The 23,424-nt window shown below is 42.6% G+C and overlaps 1 protein-coding gene across 1 annotated transcript in view; it reads left to right on the plus strand.

The window, feature by feature from the left end:
- LOC137616275 (HAUS augmin-like complex subunit 1) overlaps positions 1 to 23,424 on the plus strand; it is a 192,126-nt gene that overhangs the window by 44,577 nt on the left and 124,125 nt on the right. The window contains exons 2-3 of the mRNA XM_068345901.1: positions 6,232 to 6,280; positions 21,172 to 21,346. Of these exons, the coding sequence (XP_068202002.1) occupies positions 6,260 to 6,280; positions 21,172 to 21,346 (196 nt within the window). The 5' untranslated portion in view covers positions 6,232 to 6,259. The remainder of the gene's footprint in view (positions 1 to 6,231; positions 6,281 to 21,171; positions 21,347 to 23,424) is intronic.

Below are 23,424 nucleotides of genomic sequence, written 5' to 3' on the forward strand. Positions count from 1 at the left end.
AAACACACACAAAACAAACATACAAACAGGGCTAAAAACATAACATCCTTCAACGTTTGAAGGAGGTAATAATTTATTATGTTGTGTTTTTTTGAGTGAGTGAGTGAGTTGTGAAATTACCTCGTAGAGGCTCTCATGTTTTTAATCTAGGGGATCTATGGGAGGCCATACATTCTTCCATAAGGTAGAACACTGTAACCATGGCTAGATTAAGCAAGGATGTATCACCAAGTTCTGCTACCATTTTTTTTTTCTAAAGTAAAGATTGGTCAGATCAAATACAACACTGTAGGTTGTGTTAAGTTGGTAAAACTTTGGGTAAGATATATACTGTATATCTTAATATCCTTTCCATACTTTTAAGCAAAGATTGATAAATATATATGAATTGGCTGTTTATAAATTACTGTCTCGCCTAAAGTATTCGATGAGAGATATGATAAGAACAAAGAAATTTGTCATGGAATCAAAGAATCCCAGACAGTGCCAAAGTCCTTTTCCAAGACTCTGAGACCCACGGAGGAGGTCAGGAGCCGAGTTAGCCTTCATGTTGACAAATTTACTAAGAAGTGACCGATGCACAATCTGCAAGGTTTACTAATCTAAATATGATAGAGCCAGTGAAAGCCAGTTGACTAGCCTTAAAAGAATTTGTTAAGAACTTTAGTTTTTTAGTATAAGAAGAAGACTATACAATGAAAATGTCCAAGATTTCAATTATTGATCTCAGGAAATTGATAAGTGGAAGAGGAGCAATTTTTATGTTTGGTCCAGGAATTTTCAGGAATCTTTGAAAATTCTTAGAAAAAAAAAAAAAATTGAATTTATAATATACACAAAAAACCATAAGGCTCAGATCTAAAGAGTAAAGGGAAACCCCATCAGAATTAGAAATAAATGTGAATATAGTCTTATGAATAAATGCCAGTTAAGTGCAAGTATTGTTTGCGTAATATGGAAAAGCATTAAGCTTGGTCAAATGCTTCCCAATTCCTGATGGAGGTTTGTGCTGTCAGTGCATCTCGCACAACATACTGTGTGCATTCTTACTCTTCAGCCTCTTAACTTTGACTTCATACTGCAACTGCAGGTTTTTACCACTGTTGCTCATATGTGCTGAATAGCCCCTCAGATCCCAGTGCTGGGCATTTTATCCCAAATTCATTAATCCAATTTCTTTCATCCTGTCCAACCTCTTATAATGTTTACTTCATCATTCAACTGTAGTGCTTTACCCCAGTTACACCTCAGTTCTGAAGGGCCTCCCTGGCAGCCGTGCAAGATTGTGTAGCACTAGTTTGTTAATCCAAATGTTTCCTTACAATAACTTAAGAGAGTTTCATTTACATTAGGATGTTGGATGTCTTGGCCAGATATTTTTTCATAACTATGGTACTAATTAGTTTCCAGTTACAAGTCTTTCTATACTGCTAACTTTCTTTGTGGAATTTAGTAATATATAAAAAAAGAAAAAATTCACTTTTCAAGCTATTTTACAATTAATTTGATATTTCTGTGTACGTTAAACCATAAATTTTCTACGGGCTGCTGCCTTCAGATTCTATCGACAGATGGTGCACCATACAATTTTGAGATGTTTTTTTTTATATTTTTCTCTGCAATTATCCTTGCACACATACTGACTGTGATTTTACTTATTCTGTTACAAGTACTGTACAGTATTTTCCTTTCAGCCTTATTTAAAAGCTTTTAACCTGTAGGGCTTTATGGGTAACAAACATTATTTGTTCCTATGGTAATACAAACATTTGTCCTTTAGATAGCTGGAACGACAGTTTAATTTATTAAAGAGGTAGTTCACCGCCATTCGGAAGAGCCTCGCATTGAATTTGGCCACAATGAATACGGACACATCTTAGCACCATTTATTTATTTATTTATCTATTTTTTTTTTCTGGAAGTGAATGCCAGCTGTTGATTGCTGTAGTGATGGATATGAAGTAAGCGATTCATACTTTCCAACTGGTTTACTCTCTCTCTCTCTCTCTCTCTCTCGCTCTCTCGCTCTCTCGCTCTCTCTCTCTCTCTCTCTCTCTCTCTCTCTCTCTCTCTCTGTGTGTGTGTACGCGCATCTTGTAGGGGCATGATTGTTCGCAATCATCCCCATGTGCCGAGTACAGGCCTCTCATAAGAGCCGAGCATGAAAGGATACTGGGTCAAGGGTCAGACAGATAGCCAAAATTTTATAGCTCAGGACTTCATCATTCCTAAGGAAGACTACCATATGAATATTGCCGGTTTCTATTCGCTTGGAAACAAACTCCGTACAAATTTTAAAAGGGATTTGTATTTTGGCCTTACAAACACGAGTCATTTATTTATGTTTCCGGCTTCAGTCACCCCACAAGTCCCAACCAAAAACAAAGTGAGAACAAGGTGATAGCAAAGCTGCTAGATCCGATGCACCGAGTGTGAGTGGGAACATAATGCAACCATACAATGTTACCAGACCCATGATATTTCTTCAATTTAGTTGTAACAAAACTATAACAGCTAACCCATATAAATAACTCCATAGCTAGGAAAAATACAAATTGTTTTTTTTAAATCTGGTTTCAGCTAATCTTGAAACTCATAAAAATCACCGTTATTCTGAATACTGTAGTCAATTTCCACCTTTTTGAGTGGTGATGCCTTACCAAATTATTCATCACTAAAACCCCATTCTGTATATTGGGACATTTTACCAACTCGGCACAAAAAACTATTAGAAATAAGACCAACTTTTTTAATCATATTGGTAGGTAAGTTTCTTTTCCACTGATGTATAATTTTACATATTTTATAAACTTTCCAAAGGTGGGAATACAAGAAAAAATGACCATGATTAGACATGGAACCTATCCAATGAAGTCAAAGGGAGTAGAAATATCAGGACTTTAAATACATCAAAAGGGGTTCAGAGGGTTAAATTGTTGAGCATATGTTCTAATAGAATTATGCAACATTCTAGATAGTTTTGCAAAGTTAAAAGTGATAATTTTAATTTTCTGAAATTAATTCTTTGCTTCCAAAGTAGTAATATTGTCCCTGATTATTCTTAGAATCATAATGCAAGTTTCATTTATAAAATCATGGAATCGGGTGTTACTACTATAGTTAGGAAGGTCACCAGAGCAGTCAAAGAGGATAGATGATCATTAGTGACTTAGAAAACCTCTGGATGCTAGAATTTGACTGTTATAGCAAGAACTGTCTGGAGTGAGATAAGGAGGAAAACAAGCTTGGTAGATGTTTCAAGCTTAGGAGACATGATTTATGGTGTTGGTGGATGAATACTGGGGGCTCCATGGAGTACTGGTGTTTGGGGCTTCTTTTCTTTTGTGAACAAAGGATTGAGTATGAAGATAATTTCATACTTTAATGTTGGAATAAAATGATTGATGGAGCTGTTGTGAACAGACTTCTTATTTTTCTTTGGCCTTTTTATCATCAAAAGATGCATTATAGTTAGAATTTCAACTAGGGCATGATTAAGACCACGACCAAATATTCCTGTCCTCAACTCTTTTTCCCATATTCAAGACCGAGAACATCTGAGAGTTGGCCTTTACTATAAAATTCATCACCTTTCTTCAAGCATGTGGAGACTCATGTCATTTAATTCTTCAAGCCTACAGTCATTTCATATTTGCATATTTTATTGCATTGATATCTCTCTCATTATCTTGACTAAGTTGGAAGGAAGTTATGTTTTCGCCCCTGTTTGTGTGTTTGTGAACAGCTTTCTGGCCACAATTTTAATTGTAGAGTAATGAAACTTGCAGGGATTAACTTTTATGTAAAATTCTGGAAATGATTAAATTTTGGAAGGTTAGGGTCAATGGTCAAGGTCACGGTCAAGCAAAATGTCCAATTTACGTAATTGGCCATAAATTTGTACATCATTGTCACAGAGACCTCAAACTTGATTCATATTTGAGTTCAAGGTCATGCAAAATGTCAAATTCCGGTCATCAACCATACTGCCACAATTTTAATCGTAAAGAAATTAAATTTTCCTGGATTTTAAACTTATGTAAAGAGCTGGAAATGATAAATTCAAAGGTCAAGGTCACGGATGGGAGGAGCAAAACTTCCAGAATCAGTCCTTAAAGGTTGAGAAATGATCTGCCGGGCAGAGGTCTGCACCTCTGAGTGCTTTTCTAGTTTTCAACTACTGTATATTGTTATGACTTGCCATATTTTGAGAAAGTCTCTGCTACATTTCCTAACATCACTAGCTATCAAAAATGGACCTGGGATACCTCTAGCATCCTACTTAAGTCCTAGAGTTTCATATATTTGTTATGAATATGGCTAACATCAATGTCAGGAAGAAGAATGCTGTTTTGGACAAACTTCTTGATCTGATTTTGTCCTTAATGACAAGAGTATGGTATTGCAATTTTCCATTTTCTGGAAGTTACTTAAAATCCAAGGTCAGTTGATAAGTGGACAAATGATCTTGAAAGCAGTGAGGGTCACTAAATGAGGAAATGTGAACATTTACACCGTGAAGAAAATTTCTGTTACAGTACTCTGGTTTGTAGCAGTGCTTGTCCCTTAAGATTTTTTTTGTAAAGAACAGCAGTCTCCCTTTTCAAGGCAGTTGTGTTTGTCATTTGGAAATTGAATACCTCATGTGAATAAGAATAAGAGAGTTGTATTGCCTTCCTACCTCTGTGGATTCCATGAAGACTTTTTTTTTTTATTTCCTAGGTACTGGTTTTATAATCAATGTTTTTATGTCCTTTCAAGGCAAATATAAAGAAATTTTATTTATATGAAATAGCGTACAGTGTTTCACAGGTGCATGGAAAGGTTTGTGATACCTGATGGAGCTCATTTCCCTTTCACATCAATGTAGGCGGTACTGCTAATCCTTCTTATATTTATTTGGAATATATTTACAGGGAAAATTTTTTTGACAAAATAATGGAGACTTCTATACATCATAATTTTGTATTGAAAATTGTTTTGGCTATAAACAATCACCTAAAGTTTTCTAAAGCACTTGTCAATATTTATAAACTTTTTAACTGATTGGTCTTCCAAAATAATCTACACAGAGTTTGATTAGCTTTATCATGGCAAATACTGATGAAAAAATGAACTGCTATTCAGTATTTTACTCAGCACCAAACTGTAACATAAGTTGACACCTAGGCTTCCATCATCATCATCGCCGCCTACGCCTATTGACACAAGGGGCTCGGTTAAATTTCGCTTGTCGTCTCTATCTTGAGCTTTTAGATAAATTTAGATAAATATTTCTTCATTCATATTCTCTTACTTCCCGCTTCATAGTCCTCAGCCATGTAGGCCTGGGTCTTCCAACTCTTCTTGTGGCTTGTGGAGCCTAGTTAAAAGTTTAGTGAACTAATCTCTATTGGGGAGTGCAAAAGGCATGCCCAAACCATCTCAATCTACAGCTCGTCATGATCTCATTCACATATGACACGCGAGTAATCTCTTGTAGTTTAATTTCTAATCCTGTCCTTCCATTCAACTCCCAATATTAACTCCCTATTTCTTAGGCTTCCATAATGGTATTTAAATTTTTTGTTAACAAATGGGATGTTGGTACATTTGAAAATGATCTTGGAAGGAAATAAACTTATAATTGAAGTTAAATAAGAGAGAAAGTTATACCTACCATTCAACTATAGTTTTTGATGTGCAACTGAAAGGGAAAGCTTATACAGTACTGTACTGTACTGCATAGCACTGATAAAAGGTAAATGTAATGAGGACATACCTAATCAGAGAATTACCAGTACTGTATCTCATACAATTTGAGTTGCAGGGAGTTCAATACTGATGTTGCTATATGAAGTTTGCTTCTGTTGTACAACACAGAATGCCATATGGAATATGGTAACCTGCATATGAGGCTGGACGTAGGCTTGACTATCCTTAGATCTAGACTTTATTACAAAGACTAAAATTCTGCTTGGAAAAATTTTGAAGTCATGGTTGATTCTTTCTTTGTTGATAGCCTCTCTTAAGTGTGCTCAATAATTATATTTTTGTCTCATACTTTATGCACTTTGATTTTTTGTTGAGGAATATTTATTTTCTGATTGTGCTGTTTGCTGCTGCTAAACATCAGTGAGAAAACTCTGGTAATGCATATTACATAGATAAGTCTCCTCAGATATATTTAACCTTTGTTGAACTAACTTGTATTTTAATGAACCCTTAGTTATTGATATCTTCTCATTTCAGGAAAGGAGGGAGTCATTAAACTTGGATAATGGACATAAAACACAGTGAAGTGAGTACAGTATTGTAAAAAATTTCAATTTTAATATTTGTTTTCTCTAAAATGCCCATACACTAATGAAAATAATCATATATAGTACTTATATTGTTACCATCTTGCTTTAGTAAAAGAATGAAAAAAGTATAATTGTTCCAACACAAATACAAACCCTCGTTCTTTAACAACTTTTAATGTGTCAGCAACCAGTCTTGTTGTTACCAGTGGGTAGCAGGGAAGCAACATCCCCACCCCCACTCACTCAGAACAGCCCCACTTTGATTTTAGCCATGGTTGAGATCAGATGTTCTCTTCCAAGCTCCCAGAACTGTCTTTCCTAAAGACTTTAATAATATTTGCTTTTTCATTTCTGATGTGAGTGGTTAACCTTGAGGTTGCCGACTCGCTTGTGTGTCCTGACATAGCTGGTGGCTCTTGTGACACGCTTATGTCAGTGTTGAGGATGGATCTTCACCGACTTTACCCTTTGTGCGGAGGACACTCCTGCACAAAGGCGTCTCCGTGCAATGAATATTGGGACTGGTTATCCTCCCATTGTGAGAGGTATGGCAGAAGGAGGCAGAAGTCTAAAGGGGATTATTTACCTTTAGGGTCTTCCTCGAAGTTGAATAAATTCTTATGACTTCCTCTCTCTCCTGGTACCCTCCCATCTGCCACTTCTTGTTTGGTCTCCTCTGGCAGGTGATTGAATAAGAGCGATGACTGTTTACTTTTCATGCAACCTTCTGGCCAAGAAGTTCTTCCCATCTTCCCTAGTGAGGCAGTGAAACCTTCCTCCCTTGGTAATTCTTTATCACGTGATGCTTTGTGCCTGCTGTGGCCGTCCGTGGGACTTTCGGGTTTCCCATCGAAGGACAGGATACAAGAGGAGTTGGTTCGTGTGGTGCAGCAGGACAGTTCATCTTTTCCTGCTGGGTTGGTTTCGACACTTACCCCTCAAGAGCCTACAGGAGGGAGTCCCTTCTGCTGAATCTCTCACTTCCTGGACCTTTGTCAATTGCAGCAGATCCTCTCCCATCAGAGGATCTGAGTGCTTTCAGCTCATCCTCTATAGTTTAGTGCTCTGGCGAGCATTCCCCCAGCCCTCTCACCCTTTGGGGTAGGTTTGTATGCCGAGTGAGCTCAGTGTGGGATAGCCTTGCCCACTCTCACCTGTTTGATCCTACTGATCCTTTTAGGACATTCAGTTGACACCATCTGAAGTGTGAGAGGTTGTCCTCGTCTGGGAGTTCGTTACCCCAGGTAGCTCAGAAACGCCAGCGTGAATTGTTGCTAGTGTGAACTAGCCTTTCGGAGCTTGCGGATGATCCTGTTGGCAATCTTGTAGCTGGCAGATGGTTTGTTCAGTGGGCCATGGCTGTCTTGCAAGATTCGCTGAGTCGCTCTCGCCTGGTGCAATCACCATTGCGCTCACCTGGTTGGGTTGAAAGCATTGTTCGCCATCTGCTTGAGTGCCAGGCTGGCCCGCCTGTCTCATGCGTGCTCTCAACCCTTTAGGCAGCCTTTACCTGCTCAGGGAGAGTGCAAAACAGCCTCATGCTCATGTGCCTCCTGTTGTGTGCCCTCTTCCCCCTTTTAGATCTGACATACCCACATTTGGTAAAGATGGTCTCGCTGAAGAGGTAGCGTGCGTGCTAGCCAGTCACACATCCCTGTAGTGTTTCCAACTCAGTTGTGCGCACTTGTAGCACACGTTTCCACTACTGGCTTCACAACCCACTTGTGAGCATACTGTACAGCAATCTCAAAGGAGTTGCTGTTGAGGAAAATCTTCAAATTGGCCTCTGCTAGCTTGCCTGCTTTGAAGGATCTGGTAATGTTCTCTAATCTGTTAGAGACTTTGCAGGTCCTTGGGGGGATTTCTGCGTACTCCCAGGCATCTGAGGTTCCCTCTGATCCCAGGCATCATCACACTAAAAGGAATAGAGTCGAGCACTCCTGTTAGTAGATCCGGGTCCATTCCCCTTCGGGACCAGTTCCAGCGGCTCCAGCTCATGAACATGTTTCTCCGAAGCTCTTGTGCAGACTGCAATATCATCTGTAAATTCAAAAGTTCAAGCCAAAAATTTCTGAGCTTGAGACTTTCAGGCCCCTCTGATGGTCCAGCACTTTGATGCAGGAGAGGGGCGTGAGAGTTTCAATGATGGGCTAGCCTGCTAGGTAATGGTGGTGGAGTGATTTATCCACCCTTACATGTTCAACCATACTGTCAAAGCTAGGTCTGAAAGACCAGACCCCTTAGAAGCCTCCTTTTTATTTTATTATTATTATTATTACTAGCCAAGCTAGCCTACAACCCTTGTTGGAAAAGCAAGATGCTATAAGCCCAAGGGCTCCAATAGGGAAAAATAGCCCAGTGAGGAAAGGAAATAAATAAATGATGAGAATAAATTAACAATATATCATAATAAAAACAGTAACAGCGTCAAAACAGATATGTCCTATACAGTATAAACTATTAACAATGTCAAAAATAGATATGTCATATATAAACAATAAAAAGACTCATGTCAGCCTGGTCAACATAAAAACATTTGCTCCAAATTTGAACTTTTTAAGTTCTACTGATTCAACTACCCGATTAAGAAGATCATTCAACAACTTGGTAACAGCTGGAATAAAACTTCTAGAATACTGTGTAGTATTGCGCCTCATGATGGAGAAGGCCTGGCTATTAAAATTAACTCCCTGCCTAGTATTACGAACAGGATAGAATTGTCCAGGGAGGTCTGAATGTAAATGATGGTCAGAGTTATGAAAAATCTTATGCAACATGCATAATGAACTAATTGAACGACGGTGCCAAAGATTAATATCTAGATCAGGAATAAGAAATTTAATAGACCGTAAGTTTCTGTCCAACAAATTAAGATGGGAATCAGCAGCTGAACACCAGACAGGAGAACAATACTCGAAACAAGGTAGAATGAAAGAATTAAAAGACTTTTTCTGAATAGATTGATCACCAGATTCCAAGAGTGGGTTGGGTTGTCCTTCCTCTTTGCAGTCTCAAAAGATCTAATGAGGTCTGAGAGATCCTTATCTCCTGACATGTCAATATGTCTGTGACGGAAGACGGAGGCTAGCATGCTGCGGTATCCCTTGATGGTCGATACTGTCAACTTTTCTTTCGTTCGTAAATGCAACAGAAAATCTGCCATTTGGGTTAGAGAGGTACTGGAAAAGGAAAAGTTGCTAATCCTGCACCATTCTCTAAACACGTCCCACTTAGATTGGTATACCTTAATTGTGGACGTCCTCCTAGCTCTCGCGATAGCTCTTGCAGCTTCCCTCAAAAAGCCCTTCGCTCTTGCCAGCTTTTCGATAGTCGAAATGCAGTTAGATTGAGAGCGAGGAGATTTTGATGGTACCTCTCTATGTGTGGCTGTCTGAGTAGATCGTTCCGATATGGTAACACTCTGGAGGTATCTACCAGCCACTCCATCTCTTCTGCAATCGAAGGTCTCATGGGCCAAAACGGAGCTATCAGGGTCATGCGGGCGTTGTTCGACTCTCTGAACTTTTTCAAGACTCTGTCCAGGATCTTGAATGGGGGAAAAGCGTACATGTCTAGTCCTTCCCACTCCATGAGAAAGGTGTCCACTGCCACTGCTTCCTGGTCTGGGACTGGAGAGCAATAAACTGGTAACTTCTTTGTTTTCTAGGTCGCGAAGAGGTCTATTGAGGGTTCTCCCCACAGAATCCAAAGGCTGCTGCACACCTCGTGATGTAGGGTCCACTGTTGTGAGAACTTGTCTTCCTCTGCTGAGAAGATCCGTCCTGACGTTCTTCTCCCCCTCTATGAAGTGTGTTATCAGGATTATATTCCTGCTTTTGCCCACAGTAGGAGATCTTTCGCTGCCTCGTAAAGGGAATCTGAACGAGTGCCTACCTGTTTCCTGATGTAGGGCAACGCTGTGGTGTTGTCTGCATTGACCTGAACTAACTTGCCCTGGACTTCCTTCTGGAAGTGCATTAGTGCTAGATGAGTGGCCACTAGTTCCTTGATGTTTATATGCCATTCCTTCTGATAATCTTTCCACAGACCCGAGATCTCACCCTTCTCCAGTGTTGCACCCCACCTCATGTCTGATGCGTCTGAATACAACACTAGGTTGGGGTTCTTCTGTTGAAGTTCAAGGCCTTCTAGGAGTTTGTTGGGATCGTCCCACCAACTCAACTGATTCCGGATCCCCAGAGGAATCGGAATCCATGTCTCTAGGCCTTGGTCTCTTGTCCTATATCTTGATAGATGGAATTGTAGTGGACGTAAATGAAGTCTTCCCAGGGATACGAATTATTCGATCGAGGAGAGGGTACCCAGCAGACTCATCCATTCTCTCACCGAGCAGGTCCTTCTGTCTAGGAAGTGCTTCACCTTTCTTAGGCATTCTAGAATGTGTTTCGGGGCTGGAAAAGTCCGAAAAACCACTGATTGAATCCTCATCCCCAGGTAGATGATGTTTTGTGAAGGTGTCAGTTGTGATTTGGGCAGATTTACAACCAGACCTAGCTGTTGCATCATGGACATTGTAACTTGTAGATCCTCCAGACACTTTTCTTGCGACCTGGCTCTGATTAGCCAGTCGTCCAGGTACATTGATATCCGTACCCCTTTTAGATGTAGCCAGCGAGCCACGTTGGAAACCACTCGAGTGAAAAGGTAGGGAGCCGTGCTCAGTCCAAAACAAAGTGCTTTGAACTGATAAGTAGTTGCGTGGTAAACGAATCTCAGAAATTTTCTGTAGTTTGGGTGAATTGGGACATGAAAATACGCGTCCTGCAGATCTATCGACACCATCCAGTCTCCTTGTCTGGTGCCTGCTAGGACTGTTCAGATGTCTCCATAGCAAACTTTACTTTGCTAACAAACTTGTTCAGAGGGCTTACGTCCAGAACGGGTCTCCAACCCCCCGAGTTCTTTGGAACTAGAAAAAGTCTGTTGTAAAATCCCTCCAAAGAGGGGTCCTCTACTACTTCTATCGCTGCTTTTGACAGCATCTGGTTAACCTGCTCTTGAAGAGCTGCTGCCTTGTTCGCCGAGTGTGTCGCTGTCAACTCTAAGGGCTCTGACGAAAGAGGAGGCCTTCTTAGGAAGGGGATCTTGTAACCTTCCTTCAAGACATCGACTGTCCTGTCGTCCGCTCCCCTTTGGCTCCACTCTTGCCAATAGTGGGATAACCTGGCTCCCACTTGTGTCTGGAGGTTGTAGGGGTCACTTTCTTGTTTTTGGTTGCTGCTTTGTAAATTTACGAGGTCCTCCAGCAGCAATTCTCTGATTTCCTCTCGAAAGGGCCCTCCCACGAAAGGGCTGGCGCGTGGGAGGAGCTTCCTTCTGCTTTCTGGCTAAAAAGCTAACCAGGAGGACTTTCTTGGCAGTCCTGGTAATAAGGTCTTGCGTCGCTTGTTGCACAAGAGCTGCCGACAAGTCCTTCACTACATCAGAAGGGAAGAGATGATTACTTAAAGAAGCATACAATAGCTCTGATTTCTGAGCAAAAGTCAATCCTGACGACAGGAAAGAACACAGCATAGATCTCTTCTTAATAACTCCTGCTGTGAAAAGGGCGGAGAGTTCGACGGTCCCATCCCTCATGGCTTTATCGAGACAGGCAATAAGGTGCATATGCGTCTTGTTCTTTTCGTCTGAGACTGCGAGGGCTCCGAGAGTCCAGTCCATCAGGCTGAAGACCTCGATTGTTCTGAAGATGCCCATCAGCAAGTGATTCATCTCTGACATGGACCACATCACCTTAGCCTTAGTCATGGCTGATCTACATGAGGCTTCAACGAGTCTGGAGAAGTCCCCCTGGAAGGAGGCAGGAACTCACAAACCGAGAACCTCCCCAGTCTCATACCACACACTGGATCTGGAGGCCAGTCTTGTGGGGGAAAGGAAAAGGCAGTCTTTCCTTGATCCTTTCTCTTGAGAATCCACTCGTTCAGAGTCAAGAAAGCTCTCTTGACCGATCTGGCTAGCACAGTTTTCTTTAACGAGGAAGGTTTCTGGGGTCTACCTTTCAAAAACTGCGAGAGCGGGCTTCGAGATACAGCCTGAGTAAAGTCCTCCGGATATAAGTCCGCTAGAACTGCCAGTAATCTCTTAAGATCTGCTGCATGAAGTGTTTCCTGCGTTTCCCCCTCTTGAGATCTCCTCTAAAGGGTTAGCAATCTTCGATGCAGAATGAGTGGGAGAAACACACGCCCCATCTTGTCTATTCTCGTCCTGCATGCGTCCAGCATGCTGCGATGAAACATCATGCATGTGTCCAGAATGCTGCGAGGAAGCGTCATGCTTGCGTGCGTCCTGCAAGCGTCCAGCATGTAGCGAGGGAGAGTCATGCAGCGGGGGAACGTCCTGTTCGCATGCGTCCAGCTTGCTGCGGGGGAACGTCCTGCTCACATACGTCCAGTATGCCGCAAGGGAGCGTCAACTATGCGTCCAGCATGCCGCGAGGGAGCGTCAACTATGCGTCCAGCATGCTGCGGGGAAACGTCTTGCTCGCATGCGTCCAGCATGCTGCGAGGGAGCGTCAAGATCCTTGCCGCCTCCCATAACGCGTCCAGATCGTTGCGAGGGAGCGTCGATGAGCGCTGCAGTTTCTTGCTGGCTGTTCGCGCCTCGCTCCGATCTTATTCCTTTCCTAGGCCTGTTGATGTCCTTAGGTTCCTTCTTGCGTGCTTCTTCTGTTTGCGACTTATAAACATCAAACAGGGACATAATTGACCGTTGAAGCTCTGAAAGACCTGTTGCTTGCGGCGCGTCCTGCATGCGTCCAGTCTGCTGCGAGGGAGCGTTACGATTTCTGTCGTTTCCTGAACTGCGCTCCGATCGCTGCAAGGGAGCGTCTAATGTTTCGGAAACCTTTGCTGGGGTCTTCTGGCCAAGAGGAGGAGAAGTCCCTTGCGACATCTCCCAATCCGGGGGAGGGGGAGAAGCGTGAACCGATGTAAAGTGCATATCTTCTTCCTCCGACGAACTGTGCGGCCTACACAACTGCTTAGGCGCGGACACGTCTTTTTCCTCCGACCGGGTGATTTCCGGCAAGCTCTAATTGCTGCACGATGGTTGCTGGAACTTAACAGAGGCCCTATGTCTCTTGAGAGGTCTCGAAAGAAGAGGTTGACGCTAACTGCGTTCATGTCTTGCGTCCTCTGACGAAGACGAACACTTCCTCATCTCGCCTTTCCTGCGGCGAGGGGGAGCGTCCTGGGATGCGTCAACAGGATCGCTCGAGGGGATGTCTGTTTGCTGTTCAACATCTCTCACCTCCCTTAGCCTGTTGACTTTCCTTCTCCCAGGGGTTGGGGAGCATGGAAGAGGTCCAGGGCTAGGAGCATGACAGACACGAACAGACGCACCCTCCACTGCACTATCACTATCCCCGAACTTGCGTTGTAAACCACGCATTGCCCCTCACATCACTTCCTTATCCAAAGTAAGGGATTGCACTTTCACTCCCAAGGCCAATATTGCAGCCATAACATCCTTCAAAGAAGGCTCACTTACCTTTGACACCGTAGGGGGGTCTGGTATTACAGCCCTAGGATTAGGATCAGGAATATTAGTTTCATGCAAATTAGAAGGGTCATAACTATGCGAAGACCTATTAGAAAGAACACTTGACGATCTAGCTCTCCTAAGTCTGTCCTCCAATCGCTTAACATAGCGATCATACTCTTTCCACTCTCTATCAGATAAAGTATCACATTCATTGCATCTGTCATTAAAAGAACACTCATGCCCTCTGCAACTCTTACATATTGAGTGGGGATCAAGCGTAGCCTTTGGAAGGTCGAAAAACCAACAAAGTCTATCTTAATCGAGTGAAAAGTCAAAAGGGAAAATCCAAAAATCAGCGAAAGCCATCAACAAGAAATCAAATAATGGGTACTTCACCAAATTTGTAGACAAAGCAAACCCACAACGTAGCTAATTTCTGACGTGTTGCTGGAACGACGGCAGGGAATTTCTGAGGACTTATGGGAATGGTTCCAGGTACCTGGTTAGAGGGCACACAGGTATTACCACCTGCTCACCTGTCGGCGATTGCCGCGAATTTTGAATTTCTGCCATGCGCGTGACGAATCGGCGGGAGTAAGCTATATATATGTAACTACCAGGGAAGTTACATATTTAAAAACATTAAATTTTATTATTCGAATTCTATTTTTTTTCACATGCTTTTCATCTACTCATATGATATCTATTTATTTCAGCTTTTCCCTTATTAAAGATCATTAACCTTTTCTTTGGTTTTTTAATGTTGTATCCAATATTTTACCTTAAGGGTGTGAGAAAGTTTTGTTTTTCTCTCTAGGTTTCTTTTTCTTTATTTGAAGACATTTCCTTGCATCACCTTCCCTGAACTAACTCTGTTTCAAGGTGACAAGTTAGGTTTCTTCCCAATAGCATGAAAAGCAAAGGAATGTGGAATTACATTGAAAGTTGTTCCGTAACTGGAATACAAACCAACGCTATTTATAGGGGTATTATTTTCAGCGAAGCTGAAAGGACGTGCCATTAGAATTTAGCAAGGGTTAACAACCCATCCGCTAGTTAGCGAGAAGTAGGGGGTTAGCTAGCTACACCCTTCACTCATAAACCTGTGACTGAGCTTCACTTTGCCCTTGGCCCGGATGGAGAGTGGTTGTTACTGCTTTTCCTCTTCGCCTGTTTTGGACTGCCATTAATTTTTGTCTTTTTAACTTATGTTTTTCTTCAATATACAGTATATGAAAACATTCTTAATGTTTTTATATATATGTTGTAAGTGTTCTTTTCAATGTATGTGCTGTGTGTGACAGCGTGGTACAGATGGTTCTCATGGACGGAGAACCTTCCCTTCTGACCTTTCTCCCGCTGCCGCAGGGGAACCGTCATCGTTTGAATACTCCTCTCTATGTGTTCTTAGAGGAATCTACTGGGGGAAGGGAGTGCTGTCCTTTCGGAGCTTGACTTCGGTCTTGCTCTTTCTGAAGGTCTTCGCCACTCACTCGTGGGCGGCCGGCAGAGTACTCCTCGGGGATAACACCTTTCCTGTTGGTGGGGCAGGTCGTGCATCCTAATGGTTTTTTTCATTAATTAAGTGAAATTGTAACTTGTAATTTAACTTTTCAGCTTCGTCTCCACGGGGAACCCTGTTCCCGTAGGAGGGTTGAGTGGTTCTCCCGAGTAGTTATTTTGTTCAGTTGAATTAATTAATTGTAATTCTTGTTTTATTACAGTTTTTTATCCTGCCGCTCTCCTTCTGTCGATGTCGTCTTTGGAAGGGATTGTGCAGTCCTTAATTTGTGTCTGTTCTCTCGGTGGACACCTTTCTCGTCTGTGGACTAGGTGCACCTCCCAAGGGAGTTTTTGTTACATAATTTGCTTTATTTTTCCTCAGTTAGCGATGCTGTTCTTCGTTCGGCTATGATAGCCTTCATATCTGGGGAATCTGCTGTCACTGCACCATCACGTTCTTATTCTCGTGCCTGTGGCAGTTCCTGATCCAAGCGCTAACCTCAAGGAACTAGTTCCAGGTACGTTTTCTCAGGTCACGCTCGATGTAGACTTTCAACCTGAACAAGGTTTGTTGATGGGAAGCAAAGAGCACTGCCCGGAGGTTCGCCTCTAGGGGTTGGACTACATTCCGTTCCAAGGGAGAATGTTCCTCCCCAGGTTTTGGGCTGTGTTTTCCTTCCGAAGCAGAACATCCCTTCATCTTCTCTGCTGTTTCTCCTGCGGGTGATCACCTTTCTCGTTCACGAGAGAGACCACCCATAGAGACACCTCTTTGGAGTCCTTTCAGAGATCTTTCTGCTTCTGCTGCTCTGCGAGCGCATCCTGTGTCTGCGTTCTTCTACTTCATTGGCCGCTGCCACCAATGTCTGCACTCCTTCCCCTGACATTCGTCCTTCGGTGGCAGGAACAAAGTCCAAGAGAGATTCCTCTTCGGAGGCCTGTTGATGGTCGGCTTGCTGATCCTATTCTCGTTGTCCATCGTCGTGTCGGTGGCAGAAGACCTCGCCGTGTCCATCGTCCTATACGCCTTTAGGGTTTTTCTGCTTCCAATGCTAAGAGACATCTCTCGCCACCGCAGTCTTCCTCTTCGGAGGAAACTGTCAAGCCTTACTCCTTTGGTTACCGACCATTGCTTCCGTCTTTGACTTCGTCTCAACAGTGACTCGTTCATCCCCTGCAAGGGATCGTCTACGTTTTCTTCCCGAGTATTTGTCTCCTCACGAGTGCCACATTCCTCCGATGTACCTTTCAACAGTTCGTTGGCTACGTTCTCCGTCACACCAGGCATCTGCTCAACGCTCACCTGCTCGACAGGCTCACCATCGACCAGTAGAGTGTGAATCGCAGAAGGCTTCCATCAGCTCATAAATCCCCCGGTCATTGTGGACAACCGACAACTTGTGAACCACCTATATGTTCAGCTTCTCGTAAATTGTCTGCTACGCGAGAATCGCTGGGAGCTCGAGAGTCACCTGCTCAGCTACTAACTCGGAAATCGTCTACTCATCACCTACCCGACAGCGTTCTCCACAGCATTTTCACGCATCGCGTCGACCATCACCGTCTTGTGAATCGCCCACTCATCGCTCAACAAGCTTTCGGCTGTTGCTTGGAGCGTTTTCAATCTAACATGTCGTTCTCCATCGGAACACATTCGCTCACCAATGTGTGAATCGCTCAGCCTTCACTTCCAGTGATTCGTGAATCGCCTCCTCAGGAGTCGTTGACACACCGCCCTGCCTCTCGCTTAGTGGTAGCGGTCGAACCCGCATTTTTTGCAGTATTGCTCGTCGATGCTGACCTCTCCCTATCAACAATCATCGATTCACTAGGCTTCACGTCATCGATCAGAAACGCGTATAGAGCAGGAGGTTTCTCGACCATCCCCGACCCCAACGCGTCAGCGGCTGTCACTCACGCAGCATATGATCACTAAGGTGAGTGTACATCCTCATGCAAGCAAGGATCGCCAACTGCAGCTTCTAATGGTTTTGGTTGTAGCTGCTAGAAAAGGTCAGGTGGTCAACGATCGTTCATCATCGTCCCATTCCCCTTCCCACAAACGCATAACAGCGCGACCGCCGGGGAAGGAGGAAGGGGGCAAGTTTTCAGGGGTTTAGGCCTTGGTCAGAGCTGTGACACAGGCCTTCGTCCCTATGTTCCCTTCTCGGCCGGCGGAAGCCCCCGTGGTTTCCCTGGGGACTTCCCCCATTTCAAACCGATCCAGGACGACGGACCACGACTGCTTCTCCCCTGAAGAGGAAGAGGGGAACTCCAGACAAGCTTCCTTCATCAAGGATCAAACTGGCTGCGGTCAGAGCTCCAAGGGTAGTGGTTCCCCCTGTGGAGCCATCATCGCCTGTGCCCACCAATGTCTCACTCGCTGACTCAAGAGGCTCTCACAGGGAAGAGTCAGTTTTGGACTCTCCTCTCCCGTCACTGACAGAAAAACCCTGGGAAGAGAACGCTGTTTCGCCTTCAGTTCCCAGTCCTCCCCTTGCCAAGAAGGTTGCTAGACTTAGACCTTCTGTCTTGGAATCTCTGTTTCTCCTGAAAATGGAATCAAAGGATGCTAAGATAGTGCCTGAGTCCTCTTTCAGGACTCAGAGACCCACGGAGGTCGTCAGGAGCCGAGTTAGCCTTCCCGTTAACGACCGCGACCCACCCCGAGGCGAGATCTTGGCGGTGGATGACAACGATATTGTTGCCAGCACAGCTTCAGACAGCAGTGACCAGAGGGAGTCAGAACATGCCTTTTAGCAGGCTTTGACCATCATGAGGGCCCTTAATGGGTTACCAGATCCAAAGACGGCCCTACAAGAAGGCAAAGACAAGGTCCCAGACCGTGTTTTGGGCACCCAAAAGCCTCCAAAGTCCAGTGCAGCTCTGCCCTGGTCCAGCGGGTTGAGTTCTGCTCGATGTAAGATCGCCTCTCAGCATGCAGACTACTGTGTCATACTGTTTATGATCGTTCGCCAAACTTTTCCCACCTTTGGGTGTCAACCAGAGGAGGTACCATAAGTTCTGGAGGGGGAAGTCCAACCAGGACTCCCTCCTTCATAGAGCCTTGACATTGCAGCCCTACAGACCTCCAGCCCCTCCAAAGAGAAGACAGCTTGTGAACTCCTTTGCGATGGGATCAGCAAAGGGGTAGGCCCTTTGGGTCAAAGTCCAGACCATGTTGGACAAGGGCCCTCTCCAGGAGGTCCTCAACAGGTCTCTAGGCTTCTTCAGTTGACTTTTTCTTGTGAAAAGGCATCTGGAGGCTGGAGCTCTCTTGCTGCTAAGTAGACTTCCTCCACAACACAATCTTCTCAGACAACCACATGTCAACATTTACCACATGGCAGTAGCTTTGCTACGCCTTCACGCGTGGAGACTACCCAGCATCTCCTCACTTGGAGAGGTCTTTTGCAACAAGTCGCAAAAAGGATGTCTGGATGGCTGCGAAAGTCATTATCTTCACTCTACCAAGCAAAGTGGAACGTCTTCTGTGATTGGTGCCATGGAAGGGGTCTCAATCCACTCAATACCACTATTCCAGCAATAGCAAAATTCCTTGTGTATTGAGGGAAGAAATGCATCTTTTGGTTTCAGCGGTTGATGGCTATCGCTCAGCCTTGAGTTTCGCCTTTAATTTGAAAGGAATGAGCATTTCCTCATCGCTATAAATCCCCCCCTTCATACGAAATCATGAACTTACTGTTCTTAGTCAGAAGTGAGACCTCCCCCATGGAATGTGGTTCGAGTTTGAAGGATCCCCGTACGAACCATTATGGCTGGCAACAGATTGCCGCCTAACTTGGAAGACGGTGTTCCTGCTCGCCTTGGCCTCAGCCAAACGAGTTAGTGAACTTCATGGTCTGTCGTATGATGTCGCCCATGGCGGGTAAGCTTCAGCTTCGTCCCTGAGTTTGTTGCCAAGACTCAGAATCCGGATGTTTCGCATCCTAGATTTGATTCCTTCCGGATAATGAGTCTCCGCTTTGTAACTGACGATCCAAATCATCTGTTAATATACTCAGTAAGATGTTTGAGGTGCTACCTCAAGAGAACAGCAGCAGCTCGGCCCAGATTGCCTTCACTGTTTGTCAACATGGGTAGAAACCAGAGAAGGGTCACGAAGAACACAATCTCCACATGGATTCACAAGGTCATTGACCTTGCCCTGAATCCCGATCCTCCTCCAGCACGTCATCCCAGAGCCCACGATGCCGGGTGTAGCTGCGTCTCTGGCCTTCAAAAGAACTACTCTGTGACGCAGGTATTGCAAGTGGGCGTGTGGAAATGCCAAACTACGTCCACAGCCCACTACCTGCAAGACATGACACACAGGAGCCTTGATAAGTTTCCTGTCGGTCCTGTGGTAGCTGTACAATAGCTGGTTTAGTACCTCAAGCTCCCTTTTGAACAAGTAGCAGAAGGTTGAGAGTATTAGTTACCTAGGTTTTAGTCTGAGTGAATGAAAAGGAATGTCTTTTCTTCATCATCCCCTCGGGAAATCATCATCTTGGATCCTGTACACAATCTCCAAATTTTTCATTTGAGCAATGTTTGAGGAATATAATGGTTGTCATTTTTATTTTGAACGTGGTGTTGTTATGTTTAAGAATAAAATCATAGTGACATGCTATACAAAAGAGCTGCATGGAAAATGCTTTAACTACTGCATTATTGATGATAAAAGACTTACTAAGTAAAACAATAGTTGCAATATCCTACAAATATGGAATCCAGTTCCCAGTACAGTATTTTGATTGTCAGAAGGTGATTTACCATTACTGTTAAGTACTTTAGTTAAACCCCCGAGTCACATATTTTAGACTTATTTAACCTCCTTAAGTACTTATTTTTGAATACTAATTGAACAAGATAAATTTAAGAAATTTATATGGTTAATAGGGAAGAGATACAAAAAGAGCAGATAACATGCACACAGCTTAAGCTTTAAGGTAAAAAATGGCAGAGCTTTGCTGGTGGGGACTAAGAAAGAACCTTTAGTGCTGTGTATGGTATACTATGCAAGGCCAAATAGTCAATAAAGTACCACTGTATCATAAAAGGAACTTATAAAATCAGGTTTGATCTTGACTACTTTTCCCATGGATGATGAGGGATAAATGTCATAAATATCACTGGGATTCTGTTGTAGTTATAAATACTTTGCCACTTATGTATGCAGCAGTGTATTTAGTACTGTAACAAATTTCTAAAAATAAATTTGATATATTATTAGTAATTTATTTCCTGGTAAAAAAATTTTTGAGGCCTCTCAAAGAATTTTACCATACGCTTTTTTTAGTTTATTAATACACAAGTTTCTGCAAAATGGCCAATACCAACCGTATTGCGACGACTGTTTGGTGCCTTTGTTGACTGAATGCCCCAATTATAGCAACTTAAGAAATAGATATCTGTTTGAGACTCGAGGTGAGGATGGCAGGTTTATCCTTGGCAAGGTTCTTGGACCTTATGTGTCCTACTATGCAAGCGGCATTTTTAGATTTATTTCAGAAGCAGGTCTTCTGAAAACTATTTAACTTTTATAATGACATCTTAACTTTTATGGTTTTAATTGAATATTCTTTTATTCTTTATATATAATAAATGATATCAGCATCAATGACCTTAGATGTCAGGATGCCAGAAAACTTTAAATCAATCAATTTACCATAGTCATACTTTTATTTTACTTTGATTTGAATTTTGAAGGAAACAGTAAAAATAGTTATTTAAAAGTTTTAAACATCATACTGTACGTATCCTTTAGATACACATTTAGCAATAATTGGATGTATATACAGTACTAGCAGTATGTTATAAAATAACATTTATGCAGAATGATTTAAAAGAACTGTCTAAAACTTGGTAATTTTAGGTGGTCCAGTGGCTCCGGGAAATATATGGAGAAGAAAGAATTCCCCCATATGAGAAAACAGAACGTAGTATCAATATCCTGTATAGGCTAATGAAGGAATGTAAAAGAGCAGAAAGTCAGGCAAAGATATTAGCTGAAGACTACACAAGGAAAGCAGCAGAGTATAATGCAGAAGGTTAGTTTTAGGTTAAAATGTGTCAAATTCTTTAATACCATAATTTTTTGCTATTAACCAAACCTATTTATCTGAAGTTGCCTTACCTGTTATGATATGATTCTATTTCATTTGTGAAATTTTAGATCAAACACCTTTGTTCGACTCTCATTATGTTGTGATAAAATCTAGTGATGTAATTAGTATGGTGATGATAGTAGTGAATATGCTCTTATGATTATTGAGTGATGATTTTTCATTTTGACCTATTAATTTGAAGTAGCCTTGATTACTATTCAAGTTAGGAGAATAAGAATTATAACAATCATGAAGACACCAAGCATTGCTGTATAGGCTTCAATGGCTTGTGGGAGCCTTGTTCTTCCACTGATCATTTCAGTGGTGCCACACAGAAAAGATGTATTAATTAGCTGAAATGATCATTTTAGAGGTACCACTCACAGAAAAGATGGATTAATTAGCTGAAATTTTTGGGACTATAAACAGCCAATTGTTGGAATGTAGCAAAGCCTGTGAGACTTCTTACATAAACATCACAGCAGTTTTGAAGACAAATACAATGCTTCATGCTTGGGATGGAATAAAATTGCACACCTTTTTGTTGTTCAATGGCATTAGGTAGTTTGTCAAGCTCTTGGGTGTTCATGAAGACAAAGATTATCATCATAGCTCCCATTGTTTGCTGTAGAAGAGGTTCATATTTCATAGACCTTTTCTGGGTCGACCTGTGACGCCCGGTGAAAAGGTCCTTCTTGTCACTTTTCTGATATAAATACTGTAACTTCCAAATATACCAGAGAAAGTTAAAGCATGGAATGCAGAGGTTACTACCCTCACGCGAGCACCCTTAGGGCGTCGTGTATAAAAATAGGGCGTGTGAAAACCACTATTCACAGGTCGTCTTCCATTTAGATAATTCCTTCGCCAATAAGGGATGAGCCGCTACAGCGGTGTGGCGGGATGTAAACAAACACAACCCCCCCACACCCTTGATCACTCCTACTTTCTCAATATCCCACAATACAAACTTTCCCCTGACTCTACTTCAAACTGGACTCTTGGACAGAAGGAAAATGAAAACAAAACATAACCTTAACACTATATTCTTAAAAGTAAACGCAATCATAAACCAAAAAAACACTTATCACGAATCATAAACAATATTAAATATAAACCGTAACACCATTCAAATAAAAAAAACCTTAACAACTTAAAATTAACACACCCAAAACCAATATTTGTTTATGTGTGGACCACTTTGTCCACACAAGGGCCAACAGTCATTAAAAGCCCAAAACCACAACTCTGCAGCAACCTTATCACTGTTAAATATTAGTACGCATATGTTTTAGTTGGTTTGGGTTGTGCGCGTTATCCTCATCAGCATCATCATCATCGTCAATCGAAATACAAAAGCACAATCAAATCCGGTTCTTGAACACAATCCAGGTCATCTACAGTCGGTCAATCCACAAGAGCAGTCTAAGTATAATCGATTACAGGCCAGGTCAGCAACTAAAGATCGTCATTCAAATCAATTAAATCTCTCCAAAGGAGGAATCGCGGCCTGCCAAAAAATAAAAAAACACTTATGAACACTCCTAACTAACAACTATCGCACTATAATCAAAGATAAACAAACTTTCTATCATTCACGAACGCGCCTAACAAAAATGAATAAAAACAGTACTTACTCAGAACATAAAAAACACTAATCAGCCGGCTTCCGAAGAACAAAAAAATGCAGAACCGACTCCTTCTATCGTTCGAGATCCAATGCTTTCGCCCAAGACATTCATCACCACCCTATCCTAGCTAAAAAGGTAAACAAACAACCTCAATTATACCAACAATCTTTCCAACTTCAAACAATCATTCGCTAATTACCCTTTTTCTTCAGCGCGCACCGCGGACACACAAAACACGCACACACAAACGCACATACACACACATTCTCTCGCGCACGCGCGATCTAACGAAACTAAAGCACATGAAATTCTCTCTCTCTCTCTCTCTCTCTCTCTCTCTCTCTCTCTCTCTCTCTCTCTCTCTCTCTCTCTCTCTCTCTCTCTCTCTCT

Source organism: Palaemon carinicauda, chromosome 22 (genome assembly GCF_036898095.1).
Source record: "Palaemon carinicauda isolate YSFRI2023 chromosome 22, ASM3689809v2, whole genome shotgun sequence".
Lineage (NCBI taxonomy): Eukaryota > Metazoa > Arthropoda > Malacostraca > Decapoda > Palaemonidae > Palaemon > Palaemon carinicauda.